General features: G+C 49.6%; 1 protein-coding gene and 1 long non-coding RNA gene across 2 annotated transcripts in view; both read right to left on the bottom strand.

Moving 5' to 3' along the window:
- The window catches only part of SPATA16 (spermatogenesis associated 16), a gene marked incomplete at its 5' end in the record, with an annotated part of 48,265 nt that overhangs the window by 11,271 nt on the left and 19,696 nt on the right, over nucleotides 1–17,298 (bottom strand). Inside the window, 2 exons of the mRNA XM_079327841.1 lie at nucleotides 210–290; nucleotides 3,376–3,611. Of these exons, the coding sequence (XP_079183967.1) occupies nucleotides 210–290; nucleotides 3,376–3,611 (317 nt within the window). The remainder of the gene's footprint in view (nucleotides 1–209; nucleotides 291–3,375; nucleotides 3,612–17,298) is intronic.
- LOC306812810 lies at nucleotides 4,988–16,809 on the bottom strand. Its single transcript, XR_013776907.1, has 3 exons — nucleotides 15,712–16,809; nucleotides 6,017–6,439; nucleotides 4,988–5,601 (listed from the first exon to the last, which is right to left on the bottom strand). It is a non-coding gene; the product is annotated as an uncharacterized lncRNA (long non-coding RNA).

Here is a 17,298-nt window from a genome sequence, read left to right as displayed (position 1 = left end):
CTGTCAAAGTTGTTGTTTAACAGATGGAACAGAGGAAAGAAGTCTCTTTTGGGATAAAATGGGGATCCAGAAATCAGGCACAGAGAAATTAACCCCACTCAGGGACAGACAGGAAAACCATGGCCAAGAACTTGCAGGGTTCCTGCAGTTTCCTTCCCTGAGTCCCATTTCAGAACAGTCCTGAGTCAGATCAGCACAGCTGCACTCACCTCAGGGGCTCTTGAGGAAGGTTCCTGTTGAGGAAACATGTGAGAAGAGAACTGCTGGTTCAGTCCAAGCTCCTGGGCCTCCTGGAAGAACACAGGGATGAGCACCCTCAGGATTGCATGGCTGTTCCTGAGGACTTTGGTCCTAAATTTTTTCCCAGCCTACCCCAGCTCAGGAATTCCAGATCAGCCCTTTCTCCCTTCCTTGGGAATTCTTTCAACCCTGGAGTTAGAAAATAGAACAAGCAACCTGCAGGCAAGTGTCTCACTTGATAAGAACACCAGAAGAGAAGTGGTTCAAAGCCCCATCCAGCCTGGCCTTGAACACTTCCAGGGCAACCTCTGTTTCCTGTGGGCAACCTATGCCTCTCTGCCCTCCTCACCATTCCTCCTCCAGGGAGGAATTTCTTCTCAATATCCAATGGAACCTTGCCCTTTGTCAGTTGGAAGCCATTCCCCCTTATGCTGTCCCTGTAGGTCCTTGTCCCAAGTCCCTCCCCAACTCTGAGTCCCTTCAAGGCCTGGAAGGAGCTCTAAGTTTTCTCCTGAGCCTTCTTCAGACAGAGTGGTCACAGCTCTCGCAGCCTTTCCCATAGCAGGGGTGCTCCAGCACCCTGAGCACCCTCTAATCCTTCCTGTGAGCTCCTCTGGGCCACCAGGAATCATATGGGAGGGGACTGAGAGAGGCCCATTGGGGTCTCTGGGCTGTAATCTGGGGTGCTGGCAATGCAAGGAGAAGCTGCTCTCTCATTAGTGCCTGTAGTGATGGGAGATGTGGCTGTACTGGCATGGCCAGGAGCCCCTGCTCCCTGCCAGGCCAGCTCCAGAGCAGTCCCTGGGAATGCCCCATTGTTTCCAAAGGGAACTGTTCCCCATGGGACAGTCCAGAACCCCCCAGGCCCACTGTGGGCCTGGTTTAGGGGGAGCTGCCCCTTCTCCACCCACCTGCCAGGGCTCCATCAGCCGTTCTGGCAGTTGCCAGGTCCCAGTTCCTCATCCAGGGCAGTTGGGGAGCCCCTAGCCCAGCCCAACTGCTCCCTGCCCCCACAGCCCTTCCCAGCACCCTGGGGCTCACTGGGCACTGCTCCTGCTCTGCAGGTACTGCTGGCAAGGCAGGGATGGCTCCAGGTCCAGCTGCACTGGGGCACTCTGGAGCCTCCAAACCTCCAAACCAGCCCCTCCTTCCCCTGCTGGGATTCATGTGCAGGGGCTGACACCTGGCCTGGGCTTGTGCTTTGTTTCAGATACCCCAAAACCCATTTTCCTGTGGAAGCAGCAGCTGTCACTGTGCAGCTGGGGCTGGTACTGAACAGGAAGGGACCCAGGTCCAAACACATCTCTGTCATTTCTGGCCTATTCTCAGAGTTGCTGAACATAGCTCTGCCAAAGTTCAACCCAGGTTTCGGAGTCAAAGCTTTGGAAACCAAACTAGAATCAGTGACAGCTCTCATCTTGTCTCTGGCTGGTGTTGCCCAGAATTGGATTTAAGATTTTTTTAGATTTTCATGTGAAAGGGCATTTCAATGTGTTCTTTCTGTAAATATTGCAGACATGTGACTAATTTTATTTATGCCTTATCTTCAAGCTGGGGGTATATAACTTCAGTGGAAGTAATTTTTAAATGCACCTCAAAGCTTAAATGACTCAAAGCATCTTTCTTCCCAGCAAGAATATAATAGGCCTTTGGTGCAATCCACCTTAAAAAATGGAGGATGACCATGAAAAGTATCTTAGAAAATATGGATTTGTTTATTTGGTCCTATTTTAAATGGGCAGTAGGAAAAACCCTGTTGTGGTTTGGTGCAGAAACTCAAGTCAAATTTCTTTTGTACCTCTGATCTTGCAGGATGATTTGATTGGTTTTTTTCAGGATGTTCATGACACTAAAAAAAAGATGGGTTTGTCTTTTTTATATAGTGGTCGTATTTTAAAATTTATTTATTTTTATTTATCAAGACTCTTAAATCTTGAACCTTCTTAATAGTGGCCATAGTGAAATTAATATAAATCCTTCATTGCAATGGAGAAGTTATAATTTTTGGCAGCTGCTTGCCCTGTCCTGTTCTGTATCGTTGTGTGGGAAGTCTCTTTCACTGGTTTTGGACATTTGACGACATTGCTCACATGTTAGAAAGGGTTCATTCCAATTACATTTCTTGCCTGAGCTCTTCTAGTCCAAGTGCTTAAAGTTTATTTTCTAACCTTGCTGATTTTCTCAGCTTCTGTTAATAATTGTGATTTTATGACAAAATATTCCTGGGTGGGATTTTGCAAGATTCTTTGTGTCCCCAAACCCCATTTCCATGTCCCCACTGCCATTCCTGTGTTCTCACCCCCACTTTCATGTCCCCACCCCTATTTCATGTCCCCACCCCAATTTTTTGTCCCAACTCCCATTCCTGTGTCCCTGCCACCATTTCCATGCCTGCATTCCCATTTTGTGTCTCCACCACCATTCCCATTTCCCCTCCCCCCATTTCATCTCCCCACCCCCATTTCCATGTCCTCACCCCCATTTCATATCCCCAGTGCCATTCTTGGGTCCCTGCCCCCATTTCATGTCCCCATCCCCGTTTCCATGTTCCCACTCCAATTTTGTGTCCCCACTCCATTTCCATGTCCCTATCCCCATTTCCATGTCGCCACTGCCATACCTGTGTCCTCACCCCCACTTGATACCCCCACCCCCATTTTGTGTCCCCACTGCCATTCCTGTGTCCCCGCCCCCATTTCATGTCCCCACTCCTATTTCCATGTCCCCACTCCAATTTTGTGTCCCCACCCCCATTTCCATGTCCTCAGCCCCATTTCCATGCCCCCACCCCATCTCAATGTCCCCACCCCATTTTGTGTCCCCAATGCCATTCCTGTGTCCCCACCCCCATTTCCATGTCCTCACTGCCATTCCTGTGTCCCCACTCCCATTTTGTCTCCCCACTGCCATTCCTATGTCCCAGCCCCCATGCCATGTCCCCATCCTCATTTCCATGTCCTCACCCCCATTTCCATGTCCCCACTGCCATTCCTGTGTCCCCATCCCCATTTCTATGTTCCCACTGCCATTCCTGTTTTCCCACTCTCACTTCCATGTCCCCACCTCTATTTCATGTCCCCACTCCCATTTTGTGTCCCCACCGCCAATCCCGTGTCCTCTGCCCGTTTTGGGAACCTTGTAGCAGCTGCCATAGGTGAGGTCAAACTCAGACTCCTCGGGCCGCAGGTACATGCCCGGTTTCTTGGTGTTGAGTTTGGCGTAGACGGCTTCACACGGCTGCACTGGCACCACCAGCACATTGCGCTTGCACTGCCGCGTGAAGATGTCCCCAGGCACCTTCCAGAACTGCAGCTGCACTTTGGCCTTGCGCTCGTTCTGCGCCTTCCCACAGCACAGCACGAACGGGACACCTGGGGACAGTGGCATCATTGTCATCATCATTGTTGATATCATCGTTGTCATCACTGTCATTATCATCAAAGACATCATTATCATCAACATCATTCAACGTCATCAACATCCATCATCATCAACACGTCAACCCCTGACCCTGGGATGGAGCGAGAATGGGGACCCAAGTGTGCCCCCCTGTCACTCCACTCTGGGGACTCCTTGGACACATGAACCCCAACATGGCACCCAGGCCAACCCCGAAAGGCACAGGGTCCCACCTAAGCCGCCACGGGAATTTTGAGAAGGGGCACGTAGGGCATGCCCAGGCAGGACTAAGAGTCCAGCGCTGCCCCAGCCTGACCTGCCTCGGCTCCATCCCAGCTCCTCCTGCAGGATGCTGATGAAAATCCCTGCCCTTCAACACAGGGTCACCTCCAGCTGCCATGTGCAGCACATCAGCCTGGAGCTGGGGCTGGAAAAATGAGGAGGTGGGGAGGGGTAAGAGTGGGTACTGGATCAGGGTGGGGTTAAGGAGGAGAAGAGATGGAGTAGGGATGAGGAAGGAGCAGGAGAAGGACCCGAGAAAGAGCAGAAAGAAGCAGGATTAGCAAGGTGGAGGAGAACAACCCCTCTCAATGACATTTGGGGGTCCCAGCCGCCTGTTTTCCCTCACTCTTCCACCCCTTCCCCACTGCCCCCCAACCCATCACCCCTATTCCACATGCTTGATTTTGGGGCTTCAAGGCCCCTCCTGCTCACTCTGGGGGTCACATCCCCCCTTTCCCTCTATTCAGGCACCTCATGGCAGCTTTTTCCTGGGAGGGGTCCCTGAGTTTTGGGATTTTTGGGCTGCAGTTTTGAAGTGGAACAGTTCTATCTGACTTTCCCCTCCCTGTTGTGGTCTCTCAGCTGCCTCTCACACCCTAGGAGTGCTGAGATTTCTTTTCTGGGGACATGGACATTCAATGCCTTCCAGGAGCCTAATGCCAGGCTGGGGCTCCAGGGCAGGGGGTCCTTGAGCAGCTGCCCCAGAACCTACTCGAAGGTATCCCAGCACAGCTGGAGCTGCTCGGCCTGGGGTCCCCAAAGCCCTCAGCAAGCCCCAAGTCCCTCCCAGGAACCTCAACTCCCTCAAACCCAACATCCCCCACAGCCCCTGCAAATTCTCCCCATGGCACCAGCTGTAGTCATGTCCCCACATGTCACTGGCCACATCTCACCATGTCCTCACCCATGGCTGTGTCCCCACCACATTTCCATCTCTGTCATTTTCCCCCACACCTCCATCCCTGTCTATGTTCCCCCATGTCCCCACGAATGGCCTGTCCACGTCCCTTTGTCCCTGTGTCACTCTCCATGTCTATGTCCCACCATGTCCATGTTCCCCCATGTCTTAGTTCAGTGTCTTTATTTTTAGTGCTGGATATTTTAAAGGGCTGAAGAGAAATCAAAAGCAAATCAAGTCCAGAAGAAAAGCATTTCCTTATCCATGCCAGCTGACGATCCACATGCTTGTGTGGGAGACAAGAAACTTTTGTGGAAGGGTTTCCACCTCACTGTCCCCAAAATCTTGCTCTTTGCCTCAGTCCATCACCATTTAGCTACAGAAGACACCCTTTAGTAATAGAAAATCAAAACTGTGTGATTACTGAGATTGGAAAAGACCTCCAAGACCATTCAGCATTCCTGGATGCCACCAGAAGATAGGACTGAACACAGAAGATTTTCTGGGGTTGAAAGCCAACAATTCCACTCTCCCCAAGGAAATCCCAATGTTGGTTTGTGTCCCAATGGATGTTCCTGCCCCTGCATTTGTCCAGGTGCCAACAGGAAGACAGCATGATGCAGAGCCCTCCCAAGCCAGTTGTCTTCCCAACACAGATTCACCAGGACCACGGATCACCAGGGCTCTGCCCAACAGGGGTCACTGGGGATCATTCAACACTGATCCTCCCATTGGGGATGGAGCTGGAGCAGAGCACGAAGCTCTTCCCACACTCGGGGGCACTCACAGGGCTTCCCTTAGCGGTGCCTCTGTTGGTGTTGTGTCAAGTGACAGCTCCTGGAAAAGCTCTTCCCACACTCAGGACACTTGTAGGGCCTCGTGTGGATACACCGGTGGACAGTGAGGGTAAAGTTGTAATTGAATCCCTTCCTGCAGTCAGGGCAGCAGAAGGGTCTCTCCTCTGTGTGAATCCTCTCATGTACAAGGATATCAGAGCTGGTGTGAAAGCTCTTCCCACACTCAGGACTCTCGTAGGGCCTCTCCCCAGCATGGATGTGCTGATGGCTTCTCAAGTTGGAGCTGTCGCTGAAGCTCTTCCCACATTCCAAGCGGGTGTAGAGCCGTTCCCCAGTGTGGATCGCCTGGTGCTGCATCAGATGGAAGCTGTCTCTGAATCCCTTCCCACACTCCCCACACTGGTAGGGCTTCTCCCCAGTGTGGATCACCTGCTGTCAGATCAGGTCAGAGCTGTCTCTGAAGCTGTTACCACATTTCCCACACTCATAGGGGTTTTCCCTAGTGTGGATCCTCTGGTGCCAGAGCAGGTGGGAGCTGTCTCTGAATCCCATCCCACATTCCCCACACTGGTAGGGTTTCTCCCCAGTGTGGATCCTCTGGTGCCAGATCAGGTTGGAGCTCTGGGTGAAACCCTTCCCACATTCCAAGCACTTGTGGGGACCCTCCTCTCCATGAGGCTTCTCCACCAGCTCTGAGTTCCGCCTGGATCTCCAGCCAACTTCCTGGTACAGGAAGGGTCTTTCCTCTTCACAGCTCCCTGGCCTGGGTTTGCAGCCCCTTCTCATGAGAGATCTCTGGGCCTTCTCCTCCATCCTCCCACACCTAAGGAATGAAAAAGCCTGGTTTGAGGGGAAAAAAGGACAAGAGAGCTCCATGGATAGAGGGATCCTCCTTACCCAAGTTATTCTCAGGAAATCATTGGGTCTTGTGTCTACAACAACCTCCAAAAACCAAGATTCAGATGCAAAATCCTCCAAACATCAAGACACAGACAAAAAACTCCCCAAACAGCAAAATTCAGCAAAAACTCCCTTGAAAGTATAAATACTCAGCCCCTGCAAAAAACCAAAGCACCAACATTTAGCCCAAAAAAGCTCAGAAACACCAAGGTTCAGCCCTGTGAAAATCGTGGGCACCCTTCCCTTGTCACCTGCTGCATGTGAGGGGGACAACGCTCCTGGGCCTGGGGGGGAGGGTGGGGGTGGCAGCAGATACAGAGAAGGTTGAAACCTTGTGCTGTTTCCCGTTTCTGCTCCCCTTCCAGTGTCTCTGTTCTTCCTCACCCTCCTCTTCCTCCTACAATTCCTACTTCTCCTGCACAATCCCATCTTCTCCTCCCACGGGCATCATTTGACCATTTTGTTCTTCAGCCCTGCTTCTCCTTCCCTTCTCCTGCTGCCCCCAGGCCCAGCACCCATCGCCGGCTCCCTCTTTCCCCCAAACCCACAGCATCCCAACGCAGGGGCAGGGATGGAGCTGGGGCAGCTCGGGCTGGGGCAGTGCTGGGCTCTCGGCCGCTCCCGCCTGCACTCGGTCCCCACTGCAGCCGCTCCCGCCACCACAGCGCGGGGGGGCCCGGCCTTGGCGCTGCCCCCTCCCACCTCCCCAAATTCCCCTCGCGGGGGGCGCGGGGGCCAGGGAGGGGGGGAGCAGGTGGGATCTAGGTGGGGAACGCTGGGAGCTGCGGCTCTGCCTGGACACTGCTGAGTCATCAGTGCCGCGCGCTCTCATTGGCTGAGCACCGCCCGAGGGGCGGGGCTGCACCAAGGGGACACCCTGCTCCAGGGGGATGGCCCGAAAACGGGGGACTCCATGAAAGAAAGAACAGGAAAGTGTCTTTACAAACAGATGCTGGGAATCTGCTTGGAGATAGGGCCAGGGACGTATACATAAGGAAGTGACAGCAGAAGCCATCAGTTTCAGAAAATGTTATTAATTGACCACACAGACTGCTGCTCAGCCAAGGTCCTGCTCAATTCATGAAATCCTAGAAAAGAGCCATAAATATCGTTAGCTGTACAAAAGTGGGGTGCATATTACAGCGGGGATGCAGTAGGTGCATTGGGAAGTCTGTATCTCTCAAATACTTCAGCCAATGGGGAAAGGGAGAGGGAGACGGGGACGGAAAAATTAGGATGAAAAGCTGGCTGTGTCCTCCAACAATTGCAGAGACCCCATGGGAACTGTCCCATGGCCTCTCCCTTTTTCTGTGAATGAAATTACTTTTACTTGACTCCTCTGTCTTCTTTGTGCACAGAAACCTACGGTGAGGTGAATTTTTCCATACACCTTGGGTCTCCTTCCCCCGTCTGGGGCAGGGGCAGCGAGTGGAGCTGAAGGTACCTCACCCAGTTTGGGTGATCGGCTCACTTGGGGGATGGTGGCACCGGGCATGGATTGGGTACCCGAGACCAGGAGACAGACGAGTGACAGATCAGGAGGGCTGTGAAGAGTCGGCAGTCAGAAAGCACTGAAAATCTCATCAGTGAGTACAGCAGGATTTTCGGAGAATAAACTCAGCAGGGCACCCATGGAGGGGAGAAAGGGAAAGCCAGGAAGGGCTCTCGGAAAAAGGGATGATGATCCCAAAATATCTCTGAAGGGTCCCTTGGGAGCATGTTGAGGCGGTTTGCACATTCTCCCAGAGGTAATCAAGGACATGGACACCCAGGGGGACAATAAGGGAAGTCCACAAGGGATTTTGACAACAGGGGCTGGATGGTGTTGGTGTGCTGGGAGAGGATTGGATGAAGGGGAGTGTACAGGAATATGGTTCAGGCAAGAAGTGGCAGGAGGAATCAATATGGGAAGAAAATGGAAAAAAGAAGGAAGAGAAAAACACTGAGGATGTTTTTCAGCAGGCTCTTCTCCTCAGAGATGAGGGTTTCAGGGGGTTTCTCTGTGCTGGGAGCAGCAGGAGCGGGCGCAGAGGGGCGGCACCGGGAGCACGGGCTGGAGGCCTGTGGGGAGCTGCGGGGCCGGGCCGGGGCTGTGGAGCAGCCAGAGCTCAGCACCGTGAGCTGCTTGAGCCCAACACCCCCCGGGCAGGGCTGGCAGTGGCCCCTGGCCCCCAGGAGGCTGCGGGACCCCCAGGAGGCTGCAGGACGCCCAGGAAGCTGCGGGAACCCCAGGAGGCTGCGGGACCCCCAGGAGGCTGCAGGACGCCCAGGAGGCTGCGGGAACCCCAGGAGGCTGGGGGACCCACAGGAGGCTGCGGGAACCCCAGGAGGCTGCGGGACCCCCAGGAGGCTGCAGGACGCCCAGGAGGCTGTGGGAACCCCAGGAGGCTGTGGGACCCCCAGGAGGCTGCTGGACCCCCAGGAGGCTGCGGGACCCCCAGGAGGCTGCGGGACCCCCAGGAGGCTGCGGGACGCCCTGGCCGCTGCCCGGCCCCATGGAGCTGCCGGCCCTGCCCGCAGGGGGAGCCGCGTTTGGACACTGCGGCAGGACAGGGACCAGCCCTGGGATACGGGCTGGGGAGGGCAGGGGAGCACAAGGACCGGGAGCAAGGAACAGCTGGGAAATGTAGATGGGACGTGGAAGGATCGAGATTAGCTTTTGAGCATTTTGTTTGAGTCACTGCAGAAACGAATTATTATGCAGAAAGCTCAGCAGTTGTCAGAGGATGAGCATCCCCAGACACTGAGGGGGGCTGCAGGAGGGACAGAAGAAGACCCTGGAGAAGTTCATCAGAAAGGCACAGCAGATGAATGCAAGAAGGGATGAGGAAAATGCCAAGGTGAAGGCACAGGCCATGGCAGAGTTTCTGCAACCCCTGAGGGATGAACCCCAGGGCCCAAGGGGGGCCCCAACACCCAGGGGGTCTCAGATCCTTACACCATCTTGAACCAGGTTCCCTTCTCACACTGCCACCATTCAGTACTTGATGTCAAAGATGCTTTCTAGGGATTCCCACTCACACAGGATGCTAAACTGTATTTTGCCTTTGAGTGGGAACAAGAGGTAGAAGGGAAAATGGTAAAGACATGGATGCTCCTTCTGTAGGGATGCAAGGAAGCACCAGCCTTATTTGGGCAAGCCTTGCAGAAAATATCACAAGAATTGACCCCATCCCCAGGGATTGGGTTAATGCCGGTTGTGGATGTCTTGCTCCAATCAGGAGGAAAAGAAGAAGTGGTAGAAGAAGCCTCTGTGGAATGTCTGAATGTTCAGTCTAAAAAGCATCTTTGAGTATTTGAAAAATAAGCACAAATGCTGGAGAAAAAGGTTAAATATTTGGGACGTATTTTGACTGAAGGTTTGTGATGTATTTACCCAGAGAAGGACCAGGGAATCTCAGAAGTAATGGTACTTAGCACTAAAATAGAGCTGGGATAATTCTGATGATTAAGAGGGAATTGCAGGACTTGGATTGAGGATTCTCTGTTCAAACCAGAACATTGTATGACTTTTTAAGCCCAGATAGCCTCAATGTTGTGGTTTGGACACGAGAAATAGCAAAACTTCAGAAAATTAAATAAAACCAAAATGATTGGTGCCCCAGTCATGGCTCTTCCAGACTCAGAAATTGGAACTGTATGTGTGTTTTAGTACATACTATCTTATTGGCTTTTGCCATATATTAAAATGAATGCTATAGGTAGAATATTGGAAAACTTTCCTGTAAGAAAATAGATTCTTTTTGTTTTGCTATTAACAAAACTTAAACATAGTAAGGTGATAAATATATTTTTCCTGGACTATAACACCGTGATGTAAAAAGCTTTTGTTCATGTAACTAACTCGGAGAATGGTAAAAAAGATAATCAGGAAACTTCACATTCTTGAATTATGGGACACCAGACCCACGGGGAAGGAAAAAATGTTGAATTACAGGTTGGTGGGAATTATTTTGAATAATGCAAGAATATCTATGAATATGGAATGGGTTGATGCATTTAAGGAAGTGTTTTCTGAGGTAGGGTGTGCTCTTGGCTGAATGCCAAGCACCCAGCTGTTATAACCTTTTGTTTTATTGTTTGCCTCTTATTGTCTTTCATTAAATCTTTTAAAATTTACCAAGAAAGTGAACTTATTTTTCACAATGTGGATGTTACACAGGGCCATGCCAAAGGAATTCTTGTGCTACAATGTTTAATCCAGTGGCCAGAGTGACCTCATTGTCTGCAGAATTGTGGAGCCACAGCTTAAATGGCACCTGAGGCCCAAAACTGATGGCAGGAGAATCTCCTGTTGTTCAACTCTGGCACCAAGGTAAAGCTTTGATAACCAAAAGAGCCTCTCCATGGATGAGCAGTACTTGGTTATTACAGAATGAAACTTGTTCAATGGCACAGGAGGATTTAGAATTGAGTACAGGGGAAGGGTTTAATCCAGCCTCGTGTTTGAACAGCCTGCACAGGGGCAGGGAACAAACCCATGGCTGCATTCAAGTGACAGAGCTCCAGAGCCAGGCTGGGAGAGATTGATGAGACATTCCCTGGCCTGAGGGAATAAATGTGTTCATGGATGGGTCTGCAAGGGAAGGCAAAGGGAAAAGAGTTCCAAGACATGCTGTGATTAAGGAAAGGGAATTAGAGCAAGTGTAGGTTACCGCCCGCATGGTCAGCTCAACCTGCGGAGCTGTGTGTGCTTGGAAGAGCCTGGCACTGAAATGCCCTGAGCAGGAAGGCTCAAATACCTGCTGATGACAGCATGGCAGCTAACAGAGTGGCAGAAGCAATTCTGGCTCCTTCAGCAATCACTAGATCGCTTATTAAGATATTTCTAAAATAAATAATTTCAAGAGAAGGGATTGCAGAAGCAACAGACTCAGATGGGGGAACTCATTTTACAGGAAAGATCCTTCAGGGGGTTATGGCTGCTTTAGAAATACAATGGGACCCCCACAAACCCTAGTACCCCCAGAGCTCAAGTCAGGTAGAAAGAATGAATGGGGAAATAAAAAAAACTCCTTTAGAAGCTGGTGACAGAAATCAAGATGCCATGGGTACAGCTTTTGCCATTGGCTTTGGCAAGAATAAGAGCCAGACAAAGGGCAGATATTAAATTATCTCCCTTGGAACTGGTGTTTGGAACTCTTTACACTGGAAATTCTCCACCTACTGCAAGGTGGACATAAGGGATGCATATTTCAAACAGTCTGTGGCCACAATCCTGTCTCCTGTGAAATCTCTCCCACAGGAAGCTGGGCTGGCACAGAGCCTGCCTTGGCATTTTACTGTTCCCAACATCCAACTAGGACATTGGGTCCTGCCTAAGGAGTGCAAAGAAGCACCACTGGTGGCCAAGTGCCATGGCCACCCCAAGTGTCCCTGAGCACAGAAACAGCCCCAGCACAGCTCAGCACAAGGTGACCCCTCACCCTGGCCTCAGGGGCTCTCCAGCCCGGCAGATTTGCACTTCCCGGCTGCAGCACCAGCACGGGAGGCCCCACTGAGACTGCACTGAAGGCAACGCAGCAGCAGCCAGGGCTCCACAGCAGGGGAAGCCCCTGGGCCTGCCCACACACCCTCCTTGGGCATCTCCAGTGACTGGGGGCCAATCCTTGCTGCCACTGCTGCAGCTTCACTGCTTTCTGTGCCTGCACTGACACAGCAGCTGGGGAACACAAGGGCACAATTCCACTCTGGCTCTCAATTACACTCACACACTGGGCTGGGGGTGATTAGAAATTTTCAAAACAAATTGGCTCATGTTGGAAAATATACCAAGTTTAAATTTTTTAGAATTCTTATTTCCCTACTCAGGCTTGGTTTGCCTTTACATTGGGGAAATTAATTTTAAAGGATTTTTTTAAGGGGTGTTGCACCACTCAACAGAGATGAGTTTAATATCTCAACAGACTAGGAATAGCCCAAAAGATACCCACAAAGATAACGATCATCAAGAAAACATCAATAACATCAGCGAACATCAAGGAACACCCATTTCAGAGACAGCCCCTGGCAGTGCTGGAAACACCTTGTCTGGAAAAGGCTGAGAGGGAAAATCAGCAGTGCAACCAAATTAATGTCAGAAGGACAGAATCAGAGTCAAAGAAATCCGGGTCCAATAGTAAACCAAATATTAAGAACTATACAACTTGGAAGCAATGAACACTAAAACAATGGATTTCAATGGGTTTAGACTATATAAAGTTTAGGGAAAATCTAGTACAACTCACATGTCATGGAATTATTTTCTCTGCACACTCGGACTATGTGTGGATGAAATTATTTCTGTTGAACATCCTGGCCAGAATCAAGTAATGCCTTGACTCTCCTACCCTAAAGATATTCCTGGAGAGTTTTTGTTTTTCCCTCAGTTTTAGGAACAAGATTACACCATTAGAATTATATTTCTTAATAATTGTACTTCTATATTTTCTGTTAGCTTTGGGTTGGGGATGCTCCTAGGAGAAGAAGTAGAAAAAACTTGATTGCATTGGAATTTTTTGTGTATATTTGTGGGTGGCTCTTAGTGATGGCAAAATTTCAGTATGGGTTTTTCGAGGTTCACCTTTAGGATGCATTTTGCAAAACTAGAAGAGCTGTAAAGGTGATGCTGTAATGCATAAAGAGTTAATACAATATTGTTTAAAAGGAAACAAACAAACAAACCAACAAACAAAAAAAAGCAGATTGTGAGGGGAGCATGTATAAGTCATCTAATAGCTGTTCTTGAACAGAAGCAGGGATTCCAGACACCCAGGAGAGGAGCTTTAGAAATGCAAATTAACACCACTGGGGCAAAGTGTGGACATGTACCAGGGTGTCCTTGCCTGGGGGAGGAATTGGGCTGATTCCCTCTGCCCCTTACCCCAAGCTCTGCCTGCTTGCACAGACAGAATTTGGGCAGCTAAAGGCAGAGCCCATAGTGAGGATATCTGACTGCAACAGAAATTGGTTAATCTGTAAAGAGGAACAGCAAGTGGAGAATGTTGTGAAAAGTTCATGAAAAAAAGTGGGGGGCAATCATCCCTCTCCCCACTCCAACACATGCTGTGACTGTCTAGGTTATACAGGGCATATTAGAGCACTGGAGTGTTTTTGCTAGTCCAGAGAAATCAGCTGGGAATCCAAGTATTTGATGATTTAATTAGAGAAAAGTGGTCAACTGATGCAGCCCAGACTGGACAGAGCAACCAAAAATGGGGAAAAGATGAACAGACACCAGAACAAATCCAACAACAACACTGACCAGCCCCTGAGAACCCTAACAAATACATATCAGAAGACAGAAAATTCACCCAAAATTTGAGTGGCATAATTCGGTTAAAAACTAAATATTACTATCATTATTACTATTCAAATTAATATTCATATGATGATTGGTGATATTATTATTGCTATTATTATTATTATTACAATGATTATTATTATTATGTACTGAAGAATATATTATCAGTCCTCGAAATAATATCAAACTAGACAGCCCAAGCTCCTGACCTTCCTGCCGACCAATCCACTAAATAGAAGAGTGGGACATTTCACCACAGGATAGGATCAGATTATCTATTAACAGCAAGAGGAGAAATTTATGGAAAATTAAATTACTCAAACTGCTGTTTGTAAATATCTGACAATGGAACAGAAGCAAAACAGATAACAAAGGAAACAAGAAAGTAGTTCATGTATCGGTTCAAGCACGGAAAGGATGGCAATGGGACACATTTTCATGGTTCCCCGGCAGACCACGGGTAAAAACGAATGTTGTTCCTCCACTGATGTGCTGCAGCAACTCTCATCGTTTTACCACGCACAACATCTTGCTGAGTGCAGCTGATTCAGCAGGTGAGCAAGGACATGCTGGTGGCAGCCAGGCCTCCTGATCCAGAAACGGCTACAAAAGAACAGGGAATGAAGTAACTGAGGATGATCCCCATATAAAAGAGGACCCAGGAAGAAAAAACAAAGTCAATGAGTGCAACTTTCTTGGAGATAGGGCCAGGAACTTGTACACGAGAAAGCAATGGCAGAAATCTTCAGTTTCAGAAAATGTTACTAATTGCCAAGGACTGCTGCTCAGACAAGATCCTGCTCCATTCCTGAACTTCGAGAAGAAGAAACACTTGACAAAGCCAGGAATTTTGGATGTTATACAAAAGGAGTGGTGCATATTAAAAGGGACATGCAGCAGGAGGATCGGGAAGTCTAAACCTCCCAAGTAACTCAGCCAGTGGAAAACGGAGAGGGAGATGCAGCTGGGAAAATCAGGATAAAAAGGAGGCTGCGTTTTACAGATTCCATGGCAAATGCCGCATGGCCTCACCCTTTGTTCATCAATAAAGTCACTTTTGTAGGACTCCTCTGTCTCTTTCGTGCACACAAACCTCTGGTGAAGTGAATTTTCCCACACAGCTCCAGGCACAGGGCAGCCACCTCTGTGCTACCCACAGGAACCGGTGATACCGAAATAATGAGGAAAAGGACTAATGTAGATATAGTAGTAGTCATGCTAAGGCTTAGAAAACTGCAGTTTTTGGACAGGCCCTGAGAACCTACCTTGTGAAACAATAGTGAAAAGAATTAGTAGAGCATATAGAACATTTAGAACTGCAAAAACAATAATCAAAGGATTTAGTAGAGCATATAGGACATCTAGAAACTTTCAAGATAAGGTTAAAGTATAATAATAAATAAAGGGTTCTGGTGATGGGCAAACATGCAAGGGGGATTAAGGGGGGTAGCCTATAGTTCTGAGTAGACAAGCATACAGAATTTATAACTTTTAGGAATGATACCTGCAAGGTTTATGTATCTGTATTGTTTTGAAGAATGTGTATTTCTGCACGTAGACCACTTTGTAAAAAGGTATAAAAACCTGATGGAAAAAGGGAACTGTGGGATCCTGACTTTGGACGCTAGTCCGCAGGTTCCCCGGGCCCTGAATAAAGCACCGCATAAAATAACTCTGTTAGTTTGTGTTCTGTTTGGGGCATCGGGCAACACCGGGACGAGCCAGCGCTGCTCCGGCAGCGGGTCCTGCCGGGGCCCCAGCAGGAAGGAGACTGCGGGCAGCCGCTCCCACAGCGCCCTCAGCTCAGGGAGAGCACGGGCTGAGCACGGCACAACGAACCCGCCAGAGCCCCCTGCCACCCCCTCCGCCCGCAGCGAGCCCCAAGCCCCCGCAGAACCGAGCGCGAATCCCACCTGCGCTGGGGCCACCTCCGAGCTCCGCCGCCGCCTCACCGGGCTCCGGCTGCTGCCGCCGCTCCTGGGCCACACCGATGCTGCCACAATGAGACGCCTTTGGCCCCAGGGCCGGGCTTGTCCCCGCTCTGCCTAATCAGCGCGCGAGAACGAGGAGTGACGGCAGAATCAGCCAATCGCAGTGAGGGGCAGTCTCTCACCCAGCAGCAGCCTCGGCCCGCGCTCTCAGGGCCCCCGGGCTGCGTGAGGGGAAAGGCGGGGATGAGGAACAGCCCTGGAACAGGCCCGGGCCCGAGGCGGGATTCGCCTGGAAACACAAACAAAGTTCTCTGCAGCTCCCGGCACGCCTTTTCCAGTCCTGCGTGTTCGCTGGTTCCGGCTCGGTGGGGAACCCTGGAGCCTCACTTCTCCTACCTGTAATTAGGAGCATCAGTGCATGGCTTTGATTTCCCCCAGAAAGGGAAAACTGCCCCAAACCCCTGCAGATGAGTGAAGAAGGAGAGAGAGTTCTGTCAGAAAACTCTAAAAACTTGGAGCAGGATAATGAAAAGTAAATGAAGACCCTTAAAACCAGCTTTCCCCCATCCCTCCTCCCTTCCAGCTACACCTCCTACCCCGGCAGTGCAGGGTGTGAGAAACAACGCTCCCTTTGTAAAATTTTAAAGTTTTATTAAACCTTATGAAAACATATTAAATTACTATTGAGAAACCATGCTCACTTTTTCAAAATTTCAGAGGTTTATTTACCCTTAGCATAAAAATACAAGAAAAGACTGAATAAGCAGAAAAATCAGCACTGAGAACACAGGACTAAACCCCCACGTGCTCACCTACAGAATGGATGTTCTGCCTTTTATGTCCCCAGGCCCTCCCAAAGTCTTGTCGCTGAACTCCTTCTCTGCCGTCCATTGCTGGACACTACTTTCTTACAACTTGGCTGCAGGTCAGGTGTAGTAACAAGCAGGCCCTCCCCAAATGCCCCAACTACCTAAGCTATGTCTGACAACAATACAAGGGGGAGGGGAAAGAGGACTATGGGAGGATATATTGCAATAACATCATTATACATCTACAAAACTTATCTTTAACATACTCACATCCTTTTAACTGTGAGTGCCAAGCATTGCAATACTCATCTCCAACAACACCAACAGCGCTGGCCCCCCAAATCAGAAGGGGATAGAGGCAGCGCCAGTCCCCCCCGAACTGGTGGGGGCAGAGACTAATCCTAGCCCCCCTGGGTATTGAATCAGCCTAATACACATTTACAAAATGTAATATATATGCAAACATTTTAACATAGTTCTTCCCCCGTACCACCTTTTCAAGCATTTGCAACTGTCCCACTCCTGATCACTTGTTACCTTTCAATTCACTCAACAAGTTTTGATTCTTTCATTGGTTAAATATTAACATTACAACAACTCTTTGCCAACATTGGTATCACAACACAACATTTGCATTCAAATGTCTCTAAACTTTAGCAAAACTACTTGTCCAAACTCAACCTTACAAAACACATAGTTTTCACTCTAACAATTGCTAAACCAAACACTGTAATATATTTATCAGAGTGACCTTGAGCTT

The sequence above is a fragment of the Erithacus rubecula genome (genome assembly GCF_903797595.1).
Source record: "Erithacus rubecula genome assembly, chromosome: 27".
Classification (NCBI taxonomy): domain Eukaryota; kingdom Metazoa; phylum Chordata; class Aves; order Passeriformes; family Muscicapidae; genus Erithacus; species Erithacus rubecula.
The sequence above is the reverse complement of the archived record's forward strand: the minus strand, read 5'-3'. Positions and strand labels throughout refer to the sequence as shown.